The following is a 22,006-nucleotide window of genomic DNA, read 5'->3' as shown; positions in this document are numbered from 1 at the left end:
CTTGTTTTTTTTTTATCTTATTTTAATATCAAATAAGGTTTCAGCAACATCTGTGTTTGACAGTTAAACTAAAAATAGAACTGATAATTCATTTTTTTTTTACCAATCCAAAAATTTTACAGCAAGTGGCTTCCTAATATGGGGATATGAATTTGGTGACTGTTGAGAATTTATTTACAGTTTTGTCAATGTGGGTTTTCTGATACTTATTATATGAAAAGCCGCTTGTTTAAGGATAGAATGAATATCTCTGGCAGTAATAAATGAGTGTCAAAGAAAATTATAACATTCTAATCAATCATTTCTGCCGCAAATTTCCAAAAAGTAATATAGTTGGCAGTTTACAGGAATGTCAGCATGTGTCTTCAGCCTATGGAAACATGGGAGGGATGGCTGGGCTAGATAGCCAAAAAGGGAGGGTCTGTACTTGAATCCTCTAAGACTCACCTCTGTTACTGGAAACAGTTGCCCAAGAGCTTCAAAAAGAGGCAGCAGTACGTATTTTATGAACCCGATTTGGGATGAGGATTTGGTCACCTTATCGCGGTCCATAAAAGGAGCCACAGGAAGCCCTTCAAGTTTTTCCACATCACTCTGAAAAATCAAAATCCCGATTTTTATACTTACACTATTTATGTAATTTTATACAAGGCTTGTCAACAGAAGTCATTTGGATCATTTGATAGTATCTAACTTAAAAATCTAATTAACAAGTTTTCTTTGTCTTTTCTACCAATGTATTAATCTCTGCAAGAATCTGTATGTAATAATCAGAATTGCTACAATTTAGTTAGCTTGTTCTTATTAGATTTCTGAAGGTTTGGGTTTTATAAATAAATCTTCATTGCTTACAAGAAGGAAAATTGATGACAATATTATATAAATAACACCCTAGAATAGTTATGAAATTACTCCAATTAAGTTAGGTGTTCTAAATTTTATTTATTTCTTAAATACAAATGTTACCAGTGCAAATGCTAATCAACCAGTCCCATCAATGCATATCACCTGCATAGAGTGGAGAAAATTATGTTGCAAACAATGCTTTAGAGTAAGAAAATGAAATGAATGTATTTCTGACATTGACAGGAACTTCATTCATAATGGACAGTGTCAGAAGTCAACACTATGACACTATAGCCCGTTCTACACAGGATTTCAAATTTTATCTTATCTGTAACTCTAAATTATCTGGTCAGCATCATTAAATGCAGCTAAAAGTACTTAATTTGTTTAACAAGAAGTACATGGATTTAAAACAAATTAGGTATTTTTACCTGTATTTACAAGAAGTACATGCATTTAAAACTAATTAGGTATTTTTACCTGTATTTACAAGAAGTACACGCATTTAAAACAAATTAGGTCTTTTTACCTGTATTTACAAGAAGTATATGCATTTAAAACTAATTAGGTATTTTTACCTGTATTTAATGATGCTGATCTGAAAATTTAATGAGTGACAGATAGGATAAAATAGAACAAACTACAATGTACCGTATTTACCATATGTTTTCGGACTGCAACAAATAATTACTTTTTTTGTTCTCTGAATGCATATTAAAGTCTTTAATTAGGTGTCCAAAAACATACAGGTGAAGATAGATTTATTCCCCCCACAAACGTCCGTAATGAAGTTACCGTTAGCTCACATGATGACGTGCTGCCATGAAGTAAAACAAGTATTTTGTTTAACACCACAGAAAGGATAATGAATGAAAAACAGGCATTACTTGCCTATTTTGACTATTTGATACATGTCCATCCATTAGAAAACACAGCCATACATGTATCGACAGTAGAAATACTGGTACATGTATGATGGCTAATCTTAGAACACCAAGGGTGAGAGGCTCCATAGGGTGAGTGTTGTATGCACACCTAGGAAGGGTAAAAATAATAAGCAAGTTTCAGAATACGAGTCGGCGTGATTAATATGTTGGTATTTTTAAAAATAAAGGTTATCTATTTGTTGTGGTTCTCCCTCTTTTTTTTCCACCTAGCCGAGGGTAGCTTCAAAATGAGCAGAGATTGCTGACTCAAAACAACTGACTGCTTAAAGATTGTTTTGATGCATGTCGGAGATTTCAAGGTGTCTAGGTGATAATTGTTAATAATATAACTTGTGGGATTTCTTTGACAGGTGTGTTCGGAAATAAAAGGCAGCCATCTGGATTTCATTAAAAGAGCACACCATGTACCAATCATTTAGCACCCACAATTAATATTTATTGTCTACAAAGAGGTTTATTACCTGCAGAACAATAACTATGTTTAAACCTTGGTATATAATGCCTCGGGGATAAGGGGTTTGTTTTGTTGCTCAATGCCAATGAATTTTACTAATCCATACCGACTCTCTGATGTATTGTTTAATGACATAAAGCAGAGGTCATGGTTTCTAATCAAAGCCATAACTGTCACACCTGTTTGAAGTGGTTTCGTGTGTAACAATGTCTACACTGACAACCAATCATATATTTTCTACACTGACAACCAATCATATTTTTTTAGCCGATTCAAGCTATTAAGATATAAAGTATAAATAAAATACCTACCACTATCAAAAGTTTATATACTGGATAGCTGTCGTTGTGAAACATAATATTGTTAGTACTGTAATAATTTTGATGGATAAGTTTATCATACATTATGCAACAAGCAAGGAGGCACTGTCTAGTTTGTGGAGGGACTCCCCTGCCAAAATCGTCTCCAAAGAGGCCAGTAGGCCATCCACAGAAGTGAACTTGAATTAATGATTCTGAGGATGCATTACAAAAAGAACCACCTATGAAGAAAGCTGCTCTAGATGACGAGTCTGATTATCTTGAACCTGAGAGTGCTCCGCCCGGTTCTGAACATGGTCACTATAAACATTATACATTAAAGCAAAAGCAGGATATCGTTAACAATGCAAAACTTTGGGAATTAGACCTACAGCAGAAAAATTCAAGATTCTGAAATCCACGGTGAGTACCTGGATGAAAATTGACTTTTCTGCAGATCTGAACTTGGAACGGGCAATTGCCTAAATGTGGATGACCCATTTCATATGGACAAGCTATGGATGACAAGATAGCTCAATGGGTGCTCACTCAGCATGACTTACAAAGTCCATTAAGTGTTGAGGGAATATGTATATATGCCAGGGAGCTTGTCTCAACAGACTTTCCAGAGAGCAAATTCCATGCCAGTCGTTCTTGGGGAGAGAATTTCATGACAAGACATTGGTTTCTGCTCAGAAGCAGGACCTCTCTTGCCCAAGGTTTATCCAAGGATTTATAAGAAAAGATTGGTTCGCTCTACAAGTTTGTGATGGACAGACATGAGGAGGACAAGTCTGACGATAAGTTTATTACTAACATGGACTTTGAAAACGGTGGACAAAGAAGGAATGAAAAGCATTCTGATTCATACAACTGGAGCGGAGAAGAGACACATTACTGTCGTTTTAGCCATTGCAGGTTCTGGCAACATATTACCCCCAATGATTATTTTCAAGGGAAAGAGACATCTAGATTTGAAGGCACCAAAAGGGTGGACGATCGCAGTTCAAGAGAAAGCATGGATGGACGAAACACTAATGATGCGATGGATTCAAGAAATTTATTTGCCATTCACCAGAAGAGAGTGATCACTGTTAGTTAATGACTCATTCCGGGCTCACGTCACTGATGATGTGAAGAAGCAGTTGCGGCACGGAAATGTTGTGCCAGCAATAATACCAGGAGGCTGCACATCCAAGTTGCAACCTCTTGACGTGAACATCAATAAACCTGTCAAGAGTTACCTCCGCCGCAGCTGGAAGGAATACATCAGGGATGCTACGAATGCATTAATATCATCGAATGAAAGCAGCAATGGATGGATCAATACAGCCAGCAAACAGATTGTATTGGACCGGGTTGTAAATGCCATGGACACATTGAAGGAAAAGCACACAATGATAATGAAATCTTTCAAGATGTGCAGCATCAGTGTCAATCTGAGCAGAAGTGAAAATGTGCTAATCAGAAATGACAAACAATTAAACAATATGGATGATGATAGTGATACAGAATTTGAGAGCTTTTCGCCTGAGGACCTAAAAAAGGCTACGGACAAGCTACTTGAAAATGAATAATATACTTAAATATTACAGCATTAAATCATATTTCTTTTAATTCTTTGATATTGCTGATTTTTGTGTATGGCTTAATATAAAAATATTTATCTATCTATCAATCTATCTGCACACACACACACACACACACATACATATGATTAAGAATTTTAAATTACATTAAATAATTGATGACCAAATGAAGCAAACTTTGTATAAGTTAAATTAACGGCAAACATGCTGTGAATTATACAATAAAATGATGCAACAGATCTTCCTCGATTGTGTCCAAAAACATAAACTGTAGAAAAACTTATAGCGAAGCAATGTCTGAAAACTTACATGGCATTTAAATATTATATTTCCCCCCCCCCCAAAATGGGGTGTCTGAAAACAAACGGTATCTGAAAACATACGGTAAATACGGGTAATCCCATATCAATATCGTTACTGTCAGTCATCAACTTAATCCATACACAATAATAACTTTGGTTCAGCATTCATTTATATAGTAAATAGTTAAATTGTTTCCATGCACTGTATAGAATGTTTAGTTTTAGTGGGTTGGTGTGAGTGAAAGACATCAACTACAGCATGTTAGATCACAGTCATCTAAAAACAGAAATCGTCAAAATCCAAACCAACCCAGTTCCCCAGCAAACAAACACATGGTTATTAATTTGTTTTGAAAAAAAGTAAATAAAAGCACCAATGGTATACAAAAAAAATTTAAACTCCATAATGCCCTGTACACTGAAAAAAAAGAACTTCTCAATCATTGTGCCAGGATTAAATTCTTCAAAGTGATAAGCCAACTCTCCTTCAGGTTCTGTGTTGTTGCCAATGATCACTGATCAAAGTCGGCAGGGATATGGAACTATGACTGTATGAATAGATAAGTCACTGATCAAAGTCGGCAGGGATATGGAACTATGACTGTATGAATAGATAAGTCAGCTTCTTACAAACTGATGTTGAGACAGTTGCAGTAACTTTCAAGACTTAAAACACTTTTTACAATTTTTCAGTACATGAATACTGACAGTCTCATCTTTTTTTGTTACAGAGGCAAATTTTATCAGTAAAAACTGATATATATCAGTGTAATGTAACCTCTTGCTTAAGGTATAGGTTAAGTTTTGGTTTGATGTTTTATGGCAGAGCAACACAAAGTAGGTTATTTAGTGCTGAAGCAATTGGAGTTAAGGACCTTGCCCAAGGACACACCATGGTAGCTGATTTGGGTTATTTCAATGGTAGGATTTGAACCCAGACTCTTTTTCTCACAAGTCTGGCACACTAACCACTGCAACTGCAGATCCTTCATGTATGTAATAAATCTTATGATTTTGGATGAATTTTGTATTTAAAATTTCTACTTGATTAATTGCATTTAATTAGGATTTATTTTACTTGATTTTAACCCATTGATAATGTAATTAAACATGAAATAGAAAAATAGTTATTATTACATGGCCTTGCTAATAATGTACCCCCAGTATGGTAGTCCTTCGCTACAAAGTACCTGCTTATAACACAGTATCTTATAAAGAATGGGTATGGCTAGGGATCACATTTTGTTAGTTTTAACAGCGCATTTAACACATTATTGACTGTATTATGCAGAGGAAATGAGAGCTATGTCTTCCACATGGACACACAGAGGCAGCCAACCTACCACAGTATAATGCAATCTTGTTTATAATTGCTATGTATATTTAATTTATATTGTGTGCTTAACCTTTGTCTGCAATTGAGGATAGATTCTGGCCTAACTGTCATTTTTTAAAAAGATGTTATTTCAATTTGAATTCAAGGCCTAACCTTATTTGCAAACTTAGAATGTTCTGGAAAACAAATTTGTGACCCACATCATAGGCATTTTATTCCATCTTAGGTCAAGTGAAATTAGTACATATTGGTTTGGTAAACAAAGTCTTAATTCCTGTTTCTAAGTTCAGTCTATGGAATGATTTACTGCTGTGTTCAGATATAATTTGAGAGGAATCATTTATTTAAATTATTCATTGGAATTTCAAAGTGCTGATTGACTTTTTGGACTAAAACACAACGTTGGGATTATTGTGAATTCATTCAAGGACATTCTTGATTAGATATATTAAGACTAGTGGTACATCAGCTCATTCAAGACTATTAGTACATCAACACATTCAAGCTTAATGGAATTCATTTGGAACATATTAAACTTTTGGCTTTGTGATGATAGAGCATTTAGGATTATTTGGGATTTAATTTACAATATTGCAAATTCTTCTTAAATTTTCACTTTGTAATTTAGAGAAATAAATAATTTGTTAATTTTGATAAATTTGTTGGTTTCACTTTCTTTCTGCAACATAGTTTAAAACCGTAGAATTGTAACATAGTGTACTACACTTTCATGGTCCTCAAGAACATTATAGCAAAGAACAGTTGTTCTAGGTGACTGCTTCTATAGCATGGTATACTTAAATATTAAGAATAATCAATATATACTGAATTACAGTTGGTTCCATTACTTTGCAAGCAAAAGGTCATAACCAACTATATTATGCAGTGGAAACGTGCTCACCTTGCACTTCTATGGTACCAAGTTGGGCCTTGCTACCTGCACATGCATAAATACATATATTTGTGTGTTTGGCAGTGCTTCTACATTATTGGTTTTCACCTGGTTCTTTGATTTCATTCACATCAATGCAAGCAAGTGGACCATGAAGAGTACGTTGCTAAAGTCACGCCATCATTTTGCACAAATGACAAAATTTAAGAAGTGTTTTACAAATTTAATTTCAATTTTTTTGTTGAGGTTAAACTACCTGGTTGAAAAATTCCTGCAGTAAGCATTCTATCCAAGGTTCTGCCACTTCAAGTGGTCGAGACTCATTTGAAATATCTGCTGCCTTTATCAATATCATCATCAGCTACACAACAGAGAGAGAGAAAGAAAAAAAAGGTAATCAAACAAAGGGAGACAACTTTGCCCAAATAATAATATATAAGGATGACTGATTATAATAATAATTAAATGACAGCAAGAAAGCTGGAGAAAAGAAAAATGTCAGAATTTCTCATACAGATGATAGTCATTTCTTTCCAATCAAGAAAATAACCAAAAGAGCTTTGGAGTTTCTCATAAGAATTCGAAAGGTTTTTAACTTTCAAATATGGGATTCCTTTCTTTGCTGTTAAATGTCTATATTTTTGGCAAAAGAAATTATTCCAGATTTGAAGATATATGAACTATATTAAACTCTACATACAAATAGCCATAACACGAATGACTGATCACTTAAAACAAATCACAGCTATTACAAATGTAAAACTGACACAATCTGACCTCAAATGCCTGTGACTAATAATTATCTCACTTGATATCTATGCATAAAACAGGCCTAAACCTTCAGGTTTGAATTTTTGACCTTCCATGAAATAAAAAAAAACAACTTGATACTGTTCACTGGAGGTGTGTGATTTCAGTGTCAGAAACCATGATCTTAGACCTATCCCCCCCATCCCCATCCCCAAAAAAACTTATTAGCAGGTTCTGCCATCAAAGTGTTGTAAACCTATAAAGTATGATGGAAACTGGGGCAATGTAAGTTGTTATATCTTATGTATACATCATGTGACCCTGAACACTGATCTATCAATCTAACTTAAAAGGGATGCATCACTGAAGCTGAAGGAATATTGGATGCAGTAAACTTGAGGAAAAGGAACCTATAATGTGGAACCAAAAATGACAATTTTATCTCAAGTGACCTCAACTTTTTATGTCTGGGTCTGAGAATCAATTGGGTTGGGTCTATTATCAAGTGCAGACAACCTATGAATTAGTTTGATGAAAACTGCATGCAGGAAACTTACATAGCAGAAACCAGTAATAATTACCGTACTGGCCCCAGTGATCATGAAATTCTACCGCTGAAGTATGACCTACAAATGAAGTTTGATGAAAATTAGGCCAAGGAAAGATGACTTGTCATGCAGAAAAGAAAGTCATGCATATCTCCAGTGACCTTGACCTTGGTTCAAGCAGCTCCAAATTCAGCAAACGTAAGCCTCCACCTCTGAGAGAGGGACATATACCAAGTTTGAGAAAGAAAAAAAAAACAACCATAGGAAATAAAATTTCTGTTGTGGAAGCCATCATATCAAGAGAAAGATGGAGAGATGGATCTTCTTATTGCTATATCCACAATCACTAACCATCAGGGGAGATAACACATATCAAATTGAGTGCTACAAGAATCTATTAGATCATTTAGTAAATTTAAAGGATTTGGGATATACAATTTTAATGATTTTGTCACTGGCAATACACACATCCCAGAACTATATTGTCATTGGCAATACACATGTTCTAAAACTATACTGTTACTTATATGAATAAAAGTTTTGAGATTTAGAAATCTGGCTAACTTTGCAAAACATTCTGCATGTGCTTTTGTGACATTTCTATTTATATTTGCACATTACTATAGGTCTTGTGTATGAGAAATTCTTGACAGGATGCAAGCAAGTCCCTTGGTTATAAATCTCTTAACATGCAAAGTATTCAGAAAAAGAACTTTTTATTTGTATATTTTTTATACAATGTAGCAATAAAGATTAAACAAATTTCAATGGACTTACTTCAGCTGCTTTTTTACTTAAAGAACCAAAAAGATCTCCTAGGACTCTTTTGCTGTTCCACTGACCATATGAATATAACGATCTGGACTTTTTCTGTTCCACTGACCATGTGGACAATGATCTAGACTTTACATATTTTTCAAAATTAACCAAGGGACTGAGACTAGAAAAATTAACAAATGATTTCTGGTACTACATGATAGACATGTATCTAGAGACAGTGAATCATGATGAAATACCATCTAATAAAATATGCAATAAAACATAAAAAATATACATATATAGACACAAACACCATTCTAACTATTGAGGAAAATATTGTTTTTCAGATTTCTTTACTGAAGAAATTATACCCTCTAATCTCTAATCTCAGTTTTGTTGGGTGTTTAATGAAAACTGACAATAACACAAAATAAAAATAAATTTTTTTAAATAATATATATTTGGAAAATGTTCAACAAAAACTGTATTTGAATTTATCTGAAGAGTTCCCCAATTTTTGAAAAACTTGTGATGTAATTTGAAGAAGAAAATCTTTTTTTCTTTAATTTCTATGACTGCCTATTAAAATTTTCTTCAATATAAAAATTAAATCTTTAAATAAATTGAAAATTTCTCATTATCCTAAACAGAACAGCCTCTGCAATAAAGAAATCTGGATAGAAAGATTCTCAAAATGAGAAGAAATCACACTTCATTATGACACCATAATTCTCATATGATAACCCCAGCCACAACTTGAACAACTATGGAAAATAAGCACACAGCTTTTTAATGATAATCTAAAGCAATCTCTACTTTTCAACAATGTACATGGTAGATCCTCTGGGTTTTATCATTCGAAAAATATGGTTTACTACAGAAACAAACCCATCCCAACAACACCAAAATAGTAAAAGTAAAAAAAAAACAATATCTATTTTGAAAAACCTGGTTAAAGAATTCCTGAAGTAAACAATCCAACCAAGGTTCAGCTACACCCATAGGTCTTGCCTCATTTGATATGTCTGACACCTTCATTATAATCATCATAAGCTAGTAACAATGAAAATAAAACAAACATTTCAATTCACTGGTCCATACATTGCCTCAAGGTATGAAGTATATCCCTTAATATAAGGTCAAAAGGTGATTTGAAGTTATTAACTTGCTGTATTTGATGCATTCAGAGCAAGAAAGACCTGCAGCATTTGCAATATGCCCTGGCCTTTCCACCAATTCTTGGAAAAACGCCTCTGAAAAACTATGGCATCATCACAGAATATAACAGCATTCATTGCTGTGCCTTACCAATTGACATATTCTTTGCTGAAACATTTCCAGGTTTCTTTTTTCAAGAATGAACAAACAAGTTACAAGATCCTTGAATGACATCATATATATATATATATATATATATATATATATATATATATATATATATATATAAAGAACACAAATCATATGGCGAATAACAATCCTTTCAAGTGCACTGGATCCAGCAAGGGATCACATTTGTCAGGGATTGATTAAGATAAATGTATTAAATTGACTACGAACAGTGCAAAACTAGTATTTAGTTAGCCTAAGCACTTTCGACTCTTAATGAGTCTTTTTCAAAGGCAAATACAAAACATAGACAAGACAAACAAATAAAACAGACAAACCATTGTCTTTGTAAAACTTTACATGACAATGACTTTTTGTGGATGCTGAAAGATATTTTATATTGACCTAGAAACCAATTTCTATATTTTTGTATATTTTTTTTAAAAAGATTCATTAAGAGTCGAAAGCGCTTAGGCTAGCTAGATACTAGTTTTGCAATGTTCGATGTCAGTTTATTATTATATATATATATATATATATATATATATATATATATATATATATATATATATATATACACACACATATATATATATATACACACACACACACACATGTATGTATACATATATATGCCAGACAAGATGAAAACACAACACTACATGTGCAGCTTTATGACCAGTTCGCAGCTGTGTCTGCTTTATACAAGAGTAAAAAAAAATGCAATTTGGGTGAAGTATTTATCAGAAATGTTTTGCTACATTATTAGAACTCAAAATATACATGGATCTAGGTAAAACATGTACATATATGTCATAAAGAAAGTCTGATGTATTTCAGCTTGTAGTCATGTGACTTAACCCCATATAAAGCCTTTTCAATACACTGATAAACAAACTCTAAAACTGCTTCAATGGCATGTCATCACAAATCCTCATAAATGAAATCCTTATTCCACCTCCTCTCCAAGCCCCCTCTGTATTCACTTCTAATTAGAAATACATGTCTTCCTTCTGTGTAATTCTATGTTATTCTAGTCAGAAAATATTTTGAAAAAAATCAGTGTAATTTAATTTTTTTTACTTTCTACCAGGAATCCCTTGGACTGAAGCCAAAAGATGTTCCTCTCAAAGATTGCAAGCACAAAAGCAAAAAAACTCCGAAATTTTGTGAATTTCCACCCCGTGTTTTAGGATATGTGGTAATAGGCAGACAGACAGATGGAAGGTGTCACAATACCCCTCTTGCTAAGTATGGAGATAAAAACATATCAAAGTATTGATTCCTCTATTCAGTGTATAAAGTCACCGAACTGATATTCATAAAACTGTCCTTAGCAATAAATATGGTTGAATCAGAACCAAAGTCCCTTGAAGGGACAGATGCTCTACTCTCTGGATTAAAGAATTTCCAGGAATTCAAGATAAGATCATTGAAACCATCTCTGATATTTTTGCGCAATAAGATTTTCAAACTAGCCACTGTGGCAGCCATATTGGATGCTAGATCAGCTCCATTTCCATGGAGAACAAATCAGGCACCACTAGAAGACTTTTGTGAAAATCTGATGTTCATATGACCACACATTCAGGAGAATTAGAGACAAGATTTTTCAATATGACCATTGTGACAGCCATATTTGAGGTCAGTTGGCATCATTTTCATTCAAGATCAATAAGCCATCATAATCAGTCTTCTGGCAAAAACCCCATGTCAGTATGACTTATTTCCCTTTAGGAGGCATATCACTATCAAGATGTTTAACATAGTTGCCATGGTGGCTACATTGGATGTCAGATTGGCACCATTTGTATTTAGTACCAAATGGACATCAGTCTTCTGGTCAAAAATCAATGTCGATCTGACTTTCCATCTAGGAGAAGTAGTGATATGTTGGTCACTGTGATGGCCATATTGGACATCAGATTTACACAATTCTTATTAAGATCAACTAGACACCATAAGATTTCCAAGATGGCTGCCACAGCAGTCATATCAGAGATCAGATTTGCACTATTTTCATCTTGGACCAAAAAAAAATCATTTGTCTTTTAGTGAAAACACCAAGTTAACATGACCATCTGTTCAGGAGGAGTAGCAATAACAAGATTTTCAAAATGACTTGTGGTGACCATATTGATCACCTAAGTGGCACCATTTTCAACGAGGACCCTTGGGATGAATGTGTGTATAAAGTTTCAGATAGATGGATGACAGACAACAAGCCATCTCATAGTTTTTTCTGGTTTATAAATAGTAGAGCACAAAAATGATATCAAGTCTACATAAACTGTTGATTGTAATACAGTTTTTATTATAATAGGAGGTTTTCTTATTAGGGTCTAAGAGTACAAACTGATGTTTCATTTGTCCAACAATAAACCAATAGTCACTATGAAAAAGATTTGGTACTGTCAAAATAACTTCTTCCTTTAAACTTTGTAAAATCACAAATATACTCTTGTTATTATGAAAACCATCTCATATGTACCCCAGAGGTATCTTTGGCAGTCTAATTTCCTGTGTACCCAAGAGGTGTGTTTACGCAGTCTCAATTCCAATGTACCCAAGAGGTGTGCCTGGAAGTCTCATCTCACATGTACCTAAAAGGTGAGTTTAGCAGTATAATTTCATATGTACCCAAGAGGTGTGTTTGGCAGTCTCAATTCCAATGTATCCAAAGAGGTGTGCTTGGAAGTCTCATCTCATGTAACAAAGAGGTGTGATTGGCAGTCTCTTTTCCTATGTACCCAAGAGGTGTGTTTGGAAATCTCATTTTATATGTGCCCAATAAGTGAGTTTGGCAGTCTAATTTCCTATGTACCCAAGAGGTGTGTTTGGAAATCTCACTGTATACGTGCCCAATTGGTGAGTTTGGCAGTTTCATTTCCTATGTACCCAAGAGGTGTGTTTGGCAGTCTCATTTCCTATGTACCCAAGAGGTGTGTTTGGCAGTTTAATTTCCTATGTACCCAAGAAGTGTGTTTGGAAATCTCATTTTATATGTGCCCAAGAGGTGTCTGGTAGTCTCATTTCCAGTGTACCCAAGAGGTGTGTTTGGCAGTCTCATTTCCTATGTACCCAAGAGGTGTGTTTGGAAGTCTCTTTTCCTATGTACCCAAGAGGTGTGTTTGGAAATCTCATTTTATATGTACCCAAGAGGTGTGTTTGGCAGCATCGTTTCCTATGTACCCAAGAGGTGTGTTTGGAAGTCTAATTTCCTATGTACCCATGAGGTGTGTTTGGCAGTCTCATTTCCTATGTACCCAAGAGGTGTGTTTGGCAGCATTATTTCCTATGTACCCAAGAGGTGTGTTTGGAAGTCTCATTTCCTATGTACCAGAGAGGTGTGCTTGGAAGTCTCTTTTCCTATGTACCCAAGAGGTGTGTTTGGTAGTCTGTTCCAATTAAAACTTTGTGACCAAAAAAACCCAAATAATATGTTCTTGTTTACTTGCAAAAAAAGTCACAATAACAAAAACAACTTTATTTCTATAAAATGATCACCAGATTTGTTTCACCTTCATTAAAAAAAGACTTTCTTTTACCTCAAGCATTATGTGAAAGTGCTCAGCATCACTATAATATCTTGAAAGAAAATGTTTCTTCTTAGCAATACACTTATGCTTGTGTCCATGGTCATCTCAATTCATAACTGTGTGTACATTTTAGTTACACGTTGGTCAGAACAATGACTTCATTTCTTCACCTAAATCACAAACACAACAGAATCATAACCAATAATTAAAAGCATTTTTTATAATACTAACTGAAACATATCACAGATCATAATTTTTTAAGAAATGAATGTCGGTAATTTTTAATTGGAAATTACTATACTACTCCAATACATACCACACTTTTATGTTCCTTGTTCTTGAAATCAAAGTCTGGAATTATGGATTTGAAAGTGCTAAGAATCTCATTATGTTTGGCCATATCAGTTGACAGTATGCACCTGAAGACAAAATAATCATTCCATTAAATACGACAAAAATAATAAAACAATTTGCTCCATGCAATATGTAACACCCCCCCCACAAACTCAAGTATCTGGTCATGCCCATCATGTCCACATTTTACAGGTTCAACTGTGTCCAGTGGCCCCTCATTATAAAGCTAAGAGTACAGATTTATGTTCTTATTTTGAGTTTAATGTTATTTCTCAGTCCAAGATAGGCTATACATGGCAGCAAATATAACTGGTGGAGGAAGAAAATGGGAAAACCCCAGTAAAAACCACCTACCCATGGGAAGCTACTGGCAGCTTTCAAACACAGCCACATTGGAGGAGTCAGAGACTGCAGACAGAGGTGAGATGGCAGAGACTGGTAAAGGTGAGCATATTAGACCACTCAGCCAAACAATGCCCTGAGTACTGAGTTATAGGTGAGGTCACCTTATACTGAGATACATTACATGGAATTATACAAAGATACATTACATGGAATTATACTTAGATACATTACATGTTATTATACTTAGATACATTATATGGAATTATACTGAGATACATTACATGGAATTATACTTAGATACATTACATGGAATTATACAGAGATACATTACATGGAATTATACTGAGATACATTACATGGAATTATACTGAGATACATTACATGGAATAATACTGAGATACATTACATGGAACAATATAATTCAACCAGCATAAACTAATCCATGACCATACCTGTGTTATATCAGGGACAGTGTTATTCTAAGGGGCTTCCCAACGGATTCCATGACTATACCTATACTATATCTGGGACTGTGCTATACTGACAGGCTTCATAATGGAATCCATGACTATACCAGTGTTATATCAGGGACAGTGTTATTCTACGGGGCTTCCCAACAGAATCATGACCATACCTCTGCTATGTCAGGGACTGTGTAATACTGAGGGGCTTTACAATGGAATCCATGACCATACCTATTTAATATCAGGGACTGTGTTATACTGAGGAGCTTCATAATGGAATCCATGACTATAACAGTGTTATATCAGGGACAGTGTTATTCGATGGGGCTGCCCAATGGAATCATGACCATACTTCTGTTATATCAGGGACTGTGTTATACTGAGGGGCTTTACAATGGAATCCATGACCATATCTGTGTTATATCAGGGACAGTGTTATACTGATATGTGGTATATGAGGAACCACTGTACTTGAATGCAGAAGCTTGCTAGGTCAGGTCTGCTCTGAATTGGACAAATGAAGGGGTATAATGCAAGAAGAGTCATCAAGGGCCATTTATCCATAGGATACTGATGGATAGAAGGTGAAATAAGAGTACTAAGAATTACACATTATATGCCAACTCTGTATTTAATATCCCTCTGTCTTAAAGTTTATGTACAGAAATCATTTTTCTTCTTCAGTCACCATAACATTTTGATGCAAAATTCAAGTAGCTTCTTAATACCCTACATGCCAGGCATCCACAAAGTTTGGACCAGGTCTGTGATGTTTAACTAATGCTACTTTGCAATATTTTTCTTTTTCATTCAATGTGACACTAATCTCTGACCTTTTGAACCCAAATCAAAAGGCATCTTCCTTACTCCAAGTAAAAGTTGAGGTATGTGATGCAGAACTTATGTTACTGTGCAAAAACCATTTTTGTATTCTTTCAGCCACAGTGACCTTTACTTTTCACAGTTTTACTCCAAAATCAAAATGCTTCTTGCACACCCAACTGCAAGCCATCCATAATATTAAGTAATTACAGATGATGAAGAAGTCAAGTTACTACATGGAAAGCATATTTTTTTTCAGCTTAAGGGATCCTGACCTATTTTGAGCCCAAAATCAATGAGGTTTCTCTTACCCTAGGTGCAAGCTATTGACAAACTTGGTACATGTAGATGATGGGGAACTCAAGCTATTGACACATTTGGTACATGTAGATGATGGGGAACTCAAGCTATTGACAAATTTTGTACATGTAGATGATGGGGAACTCAAGCTATTGACACATTTAGTACATGTAGATGATGGGGATCTCAAGCAATTGACAAAGTTGGTAAATGTGGATGATGGGGAACTCAAGTTATTGTACTAAAGCTAGTTGTCTTCTCTTTGTCAAAGTGACCTTGACCTTTGGACCCTGAATACAATTGGGTTATTCCCTACCTCAAGTGCAAGCCATCCACAAGGTTTGGTAAGTGTAGATGGTGGAGAACTTGAGTTATTGTACAGAAACCATTTTTTTTTTCAAACACAGTAACCTTGACCTTTGACCTTTTTTTATCCCAAAACTGACAGGGTTCTTTCTTACCCCAGTTGCAATTTATCCACAAAGGTTCTTAAGTATATGGTAGAAAAATCAAGTTATTGTGTAGAAACCATTTTGAAATTTTCAGGTACAGTGACCTAGACCATTGAATTTTTACACCCAATTTTTATAAGATTCCTACTCACCCCACGAGCAAGCCATACAAAATGGTTGATAACTGTATATAGTGGACAACTTGAGTTATTTTGTGGAAATCAAAATGATAGCATCCAGATGGTCTGACAGAAAGCATCATAACAAAATACTCTCCATCTTATGGCAGGCATGAAAAAGTGGCATTCCTTCAAAGGATGAAATTGAAACCTATATAAAAATAATTTAAATATGAAGCAAAAACTTTGATGACTGAAACATCAATCACTCAAATACCCAGCAATAACTTGAACTCTGTCTCAGTGCAATGTTTTTTTATTATAAAAAAACATTCAGAACTATAAAAACTATGAAAAAAATACTGTTGCCTCCTGGTCCTTCATGTTTTCTTATTTTTTCTGTAATTTTCGGATTTGATTAATTTACCCTAACCAGAATCCTTTGAAAAAATAAAATAATTTAGTAGATGTGATTTGTGTTCAAATTAAAGTAAATCAAACTGATCTACAATTCTGTATCATATAAGGTCTCAAATTTTGCTTCATATTACTAACTTTTCTATCAATTACAATTTTCCAAAATTTCTTAATTCTTCGCTTGTACAGTACTCCTAACTGGAATTGTTTTTAAGTCTTGTTCTTCTGTGAATAAAACCTGGAGGATTGTTTTTTAATTTGAGAAAATTATATACTTTTATTCGAGAAGAATAAAGAGAGGCCTTCAATTTAACACTGTACTTTGCAGTTTCCTTTTAAAATTTGGAAACTGATCTAGAAAACTGATTATTAAAAATATTCTCTTACTTGATCATTCCTTCTCGAAACCTCCTGAACTGGTCTCGAGTCAAGTTGCATAGGAAATTGCTATGTTTTTTCTCAAGAATCTCAAAGGCAACCGCACAGTGATGATTTTCCAAAGGTGAAATATCGTTATAGCGTAAAGCTAATTCTGTTTTGGCATTAATCTGCAACAGAAGACAAGACACAATTTAAATTTACTAGTGTGTGTGATAATATCTAACAATATGTATTCATTTATAAACCTGGTCCAACTGCAAATAACACAGACCCTGATCTGCCGTTTCATAATACATCGGCAGACCAGGGTCTATGCTATATGTTAAACTGATTACTCCTAACTGTACAGACCCAGGTCTGCCAGCAAACCTGGCCCTGTGGAATTTGCAGTTGGACTTGACTTGTGATATGGTTGGTAATTTTGATAGTGGAGATGGGCTTATTGCCAAGCTGAATCTTATAACAGGAAAATTGCAGTATATCCCTATCAATTATGTCATAGAAGCCTTTACACAAATGAGAATGGTTTCGAAATTTTTAAAAAATTATGTTGTAAAATCATTTCCAGTGATTTTCTAACACAGTGGTGGCTGAGCAAAAAATAACTCATTTTCTTTAAAATTCATGAATTATTCCTCTCCCCCCAAACCCAAATTGAAAAATTGTAATTGTCGTTCTTTTAGTAAAATTAAAACCTAATACTTGTCTTCAATCCATTTTATAAAAAAAAAATTGTAACACTGCCATGACTGAAATGACAAATTATATTTCTGAATCAGAGTTGCAAAAAGAAGATGGGTAAGCATATGGGATTTGTGACAAATTGTCTTGCTTTGTATGTATTTGGAATCAGTTGACAATCTGAATTACTGGTGTGCATTGGGGATTAGTTAGCAATTTTACTTACAGGTATGCATTAGGGATTAGTTAGCAATTTGACTTACTGGTATGCATTGGGGATTAGTTAGCAATTTGACTTACTGGTATGCATTAGGGATTAGTTAGCAATTTGATTTACTGGTATGCATTGGGGATTAGTTCACAATTTGACTTACCTGGTAAGCATTGGGGATTAGTTTAGCAATTTGACTTGCTTGGTAAGCATTGGGGATTAGTTAGCAATTTGACTTGCTTGGTAAGCATTGGGGATTAGTTAGCAATTTCACTTAAATGGTAAGAACTGGAATTTTTTTTGGCAATGTGACTTACTACATATGCATTCTGGATTAGTTGGCAATTTGACTTACTTGATAAGCATTGGGGATTATTTGGCAATTTGACTTATTTGGTAAGCACTGGGATTATTTGGCAATTTAACTTATTTGGTAAGCATTGGGGATTATTTGGCAATTTGACTTACTTGGTAAGCATTGGAATTATTTGCCAATTTGACTTACTTGGTAAGCATTGGGATTATTTGCCAATTTGATTTACTTGGTAAGCATTGGGGATTATTTGCCAATTTGACTTACTTGGTAAGCATTGGGGATTATTTGACAATTTGACTTACTTGGTAAGCATTGGGATTATCTGACAATTTGACTTACTTGGTAAGCATTGGGTATTATTTGGCAATTTTACTTACTTGGTAAGCATTGTTGTATCCGGGGTGATCCAAATCATGGCAAATGGCTGAGGTAATGAGGACTAAAATGTCAATGTCATCTAACATTGAGGGCAAGTTTATTAGCCATGTTAGACCATACATCTGTAATAGAAAGAAAAACAAATCACCATGATGTCCCTTTCTTTTAAAAACTGCATACTTTTTACATATGTAAAAGAAATAAATGTATATCAGTGTATCCCCTAGGGGTGCAAGACTGAGAGTCAATAATCTCCTTTGTGTCAAAACTTGGGGTCCGACTGAATAAAAACTAAACTTTGGTATCAAAATTGGGAGTCAAATTATAAATTTGGGGGTCTCTGAAGCACAAATGAGGGTAAAGGGAAACATTGTATATACACATACCCAGCTGAACAATTCTGAAAGCTTATAAACTGAAACATATATTGGTAGTCACCATGTTATTATCACCATGATATACAAAGGAAGTAATAAATAAAAAAGAGAACAGGTGAACTTATGGACATTACTGAATATAATTGTCATGGAATTGTATAAATCCCTTTATTTATTCAATACATGTACTCGGGTTTCATTTTTTGTGTGCAACAATACCCAAGGGTGATTTATGTATATTGTATATATTTCGAAACAGTGAGTTTGGTTCATCCTATGCCGCATGTGCGAAGTGCTTTCGATGGGAAAAACCGAATACTTCCAGTGCACAGACGATGTATGGCAGCATCGTCTTTGTATAAATGCCTCACCTTTAAACTAAATCTTCACATTACAGAAATTCTTGTCAGTGAGTGGTCTACTTGAGGACTTACACATCTTCAGCTGTAGAGGTATGTGAGTTATTTATTAATTTCTTGTGTATAATTTATAACTATTGTCCTACCACATTTTTGTATATTTCTATGTAGCTTCAGCTTACATAGCATAATGCAAATATTTTCTATTCTTGTTTGTGACTTAGCAAGATATTTAAAGTTGCAATAGAAAGTTGCATTTTAAGAAAAGTTTAGTACCGTAGGATTCTTGTTGGGCACGGGTAGGTTCACTTCTGAACTGTTGATTGTTTTGTGATTATTGTGCTCATAATGTAATCTGTGTAGCTTACCATATATAACATCATTACATTTTATTGTATATGCCCATGTCGTGCATAGTACATGGTGTTAGATGTATTTTCAGCTGATCGGAGTCACAGCTGTAGAGCTGATCAGAGTCGATGTGGTACCAGCTGGAGAGCTAACGACAGAAGTTGACCATAACAGCTGTAAAGCTGAACCATAGCAGCCATAGAGCTGAGTTGAGTAGCAGGTGATCGGGTGTTGCTGACCAATTGGTGAGCACTGATTGCTTGAGTGACCAAGGAACTGAATGGTGATCGGTGTCTACCTGGAATACTGACTGCTTGATTGACCAGTGTGACTGGTAGCCAACTGTGCTGGTGACGGAGTGTGTAACTTCATACATGTTATCTTTTAGCTGTGGGCTAATTTTGGGGTTTGCAATACCCAGTGTTTTGGGATTGTAAAGATATTTTGTATGATATAATGTCCCTTTGTTTTTATCATTTTACTATTTGAGTAAAATACCTCATTTGTCATTATACGAGTGAATTCATTTTTACTATTTAAGTAAAACACATCATTCTTTACATTGAGTGAAATTACTGTGAATCATTCACCTTTGTCCTTGGGGCCCCGAGTGGCCGAGTGGTCTAAAGTGCTCTTCGTTATGGATCACTGCCATCTCACCTCTGTCTGCAGCGGTTCGAGTCTAAGATTCAGCCAATGTGGATATGTGAGAAAGCTTGCCAGTAGCTTCTCGAGGGTCGGTGGTTCTTTCTGGGGTTTTCCCGGGTTCTTCCTCCACCATTAATACTGGCCGCCATGTATAGCCTATTGTGTGCTGAAAAATGGCGTTAAACCCCACAACAACAACAACAACCTTTGTCCTTGTACTGTGTAAGGTCATTTATTTTGTATTTTCATTTGTTGCATTATTAGGTTTGTGCAGATTATATTAATTTGTCCAATATTTGTATCTTATACACATGTATTAATCATAATTCTTTTCTCATTTAAGTCATTCATGATTAAACATTGTACCAGTATCAACATGTGTTGATGTAGCATCACCCACAAGCAAATCTCATTTTCCTTTCTGTCTGCATTAATGTAGCATAATCTGCCATCAGGTTGTTTATTTCATTATGCTTGTGTTAATGTAGCATAATCTGTCATCAGGTTGTTTATTTCATTATGCCTGTGTTAATGTAGCATAATCTGTCATCAGGTTGTTTATTTCATTATGCCTGTGTTAATATAGCATAATCTGTCATCAGGTTGTATGCCTGTGTTAATGTAGCATAATCTGCCATCAGATTGTTTATTTCATTATGCCTGTATTAATGTAGCATAATCTGTCATCAGGTTGTTTATTTCATTATGCCTGTGTTAATGTAGCATAATCTGTCATCAGGTTGTTTATTTCATTATGCCTGTATTAATGTAGCATAATATGTCATCAGGTTGTTTATTTCATTATGCCTGTGTTAATGTAGCATAATCTACCATCAGGTTGTTTATTTCATTATGCTTGTGTTAACGTAGCATAATCTGTCATCAGGTTGTTTATTTCATTATGCCTGTATTAATGTAGCATAATCTACCATCAGGTTGTTTATTTCATTATGCTAGTGTTAATGTAGCATAATCTACCATCAGGTTGTTTATTTCATTATGCCTGTATTAATGTAGCATAATATGTCATCAGGTTGTTTTTTTTCATTATGCTAGTGTTAATGTAGCATAATCTGTCATCAGATTGTTTATTTCATTATGCCTGTATTAATGTAGCATAATCTACCATCAGGTTGTTTATTTCATTATGCCTGTGTTAATGTAGCATAATCTACCATCAGGTTGTTTATTTCATTATGCCTGTGTTAATGTAGCATAATCTACCATCAGGTTGTTTATTTCATTATGCCTGTATTAATGTAGCATGATCTACCATCAGGTTGTTTATTTCATTATGCTTGTGTTAATGTAGCATAATCTACCATCAGGTTGTTTATTTCATTATGCTAGTGTTAATGTAGCATAATCTGTCATCAGGTTGTTTATTTCATTATGCCTGTGTTAATGTAGCATAATCTACCATCAGGTTGTTTATTTCATTATG

General features: G+C 34.6%; 1 protein-coding gene and 2 long non-coding RNA genes across 9 annotated transcripts in view; 2 read left to right on the top strand and 1 right to left on the bottom strand.

Moving 5' to 3' along the window:
• The window catches only part of LOC149782238 (uncharacterized), a 56,125-nt gene extending 42,248 nt beyond the window's left edge, over positions 1–13,877 (top strand). For both annotated transcript variants that reach the window (XR_016414290.1, XR_016414289.1), the window contains one exon: positions 11,142–13,877. This is a non-coding gene — a long non-coding RNA (uncharacterized LOC149782238). The remainder of the gene's footprint in view (positions 1–11,141) is intronic.
• LOC149782236 (high affinity cGMP-specific 3',5'-cyclic phosphodiesterase 9A-like) overlaps positions 1–22,006 on the bottom strand; it is a 127,518-nt gene that overhangs the window by 17,198 nt on the left and 88,314 nt on the right. For 5 of the 6 annotated variants that reach the window (XR_016414284.1, XR_016414285.1, XR_016414282.1 and 2 more), the window contains exons 8-12: positions 18,827–18,949; positions 17,248–17,408; positions 13,904–14,006; positions 6,922–7,026; positions 448–594 (exon numbers count right to left, since the gene is read on the bottom strand). Coding sequence is in view for 2 of the 6 variants with exons in the window: in XM_089933615.1 (XP_089789741.1) it covers positions 448–594; positions 6,922–7,026; positions 13,904–14,006; positions 17,248–17,408; positions 18,827–18,949 (639 nt within the window). In the remaining 4 variants the exon portion in view is untranslated. Of the gene's footprint in view, positions 1–447; positions 595–6,921; positions 7,027–9,670; positions 9,776–13,903; positions 14,007–17,247; positions 17,409–18,826; positions 18,950–22,006 lie in introns of all 6 variants that reach the window. The other variant, XM_089933616.1, reaches the window with a different exon arrangement.
• LOC149782237 (uncharacterized) lies at positions 14,225–21,336 on the top strand. The gene is made up of 3 exons (XR_016414293.1): positions 14,225–15,334; positions 19,464–19,656; positions 20,006–21,336. It is a non-coding gene; the product is annotated as an uncharacterized LOC149782237 (long non-coding RNA).

Source organism: Sinohyriopsis cumingii, chromosome 15 (genome assembly GCF_028554795.1).
Source record: "Sinohyriopsis cumingii isolate HCF-2022 chromosome 15, ASM2855479v2, whole genome shotgun sequence".
NCBI lineage: Eukaryota > Metazoa > Mollusca > Bivalvia > Unionida > Unionidae > Sinohyriopsis > Sinohyriopsis cumingii.
Note: the sequence above shows the minus strand (reverse complement) of the source record. Positions and strands in the feature narration are given on the sequence as shown.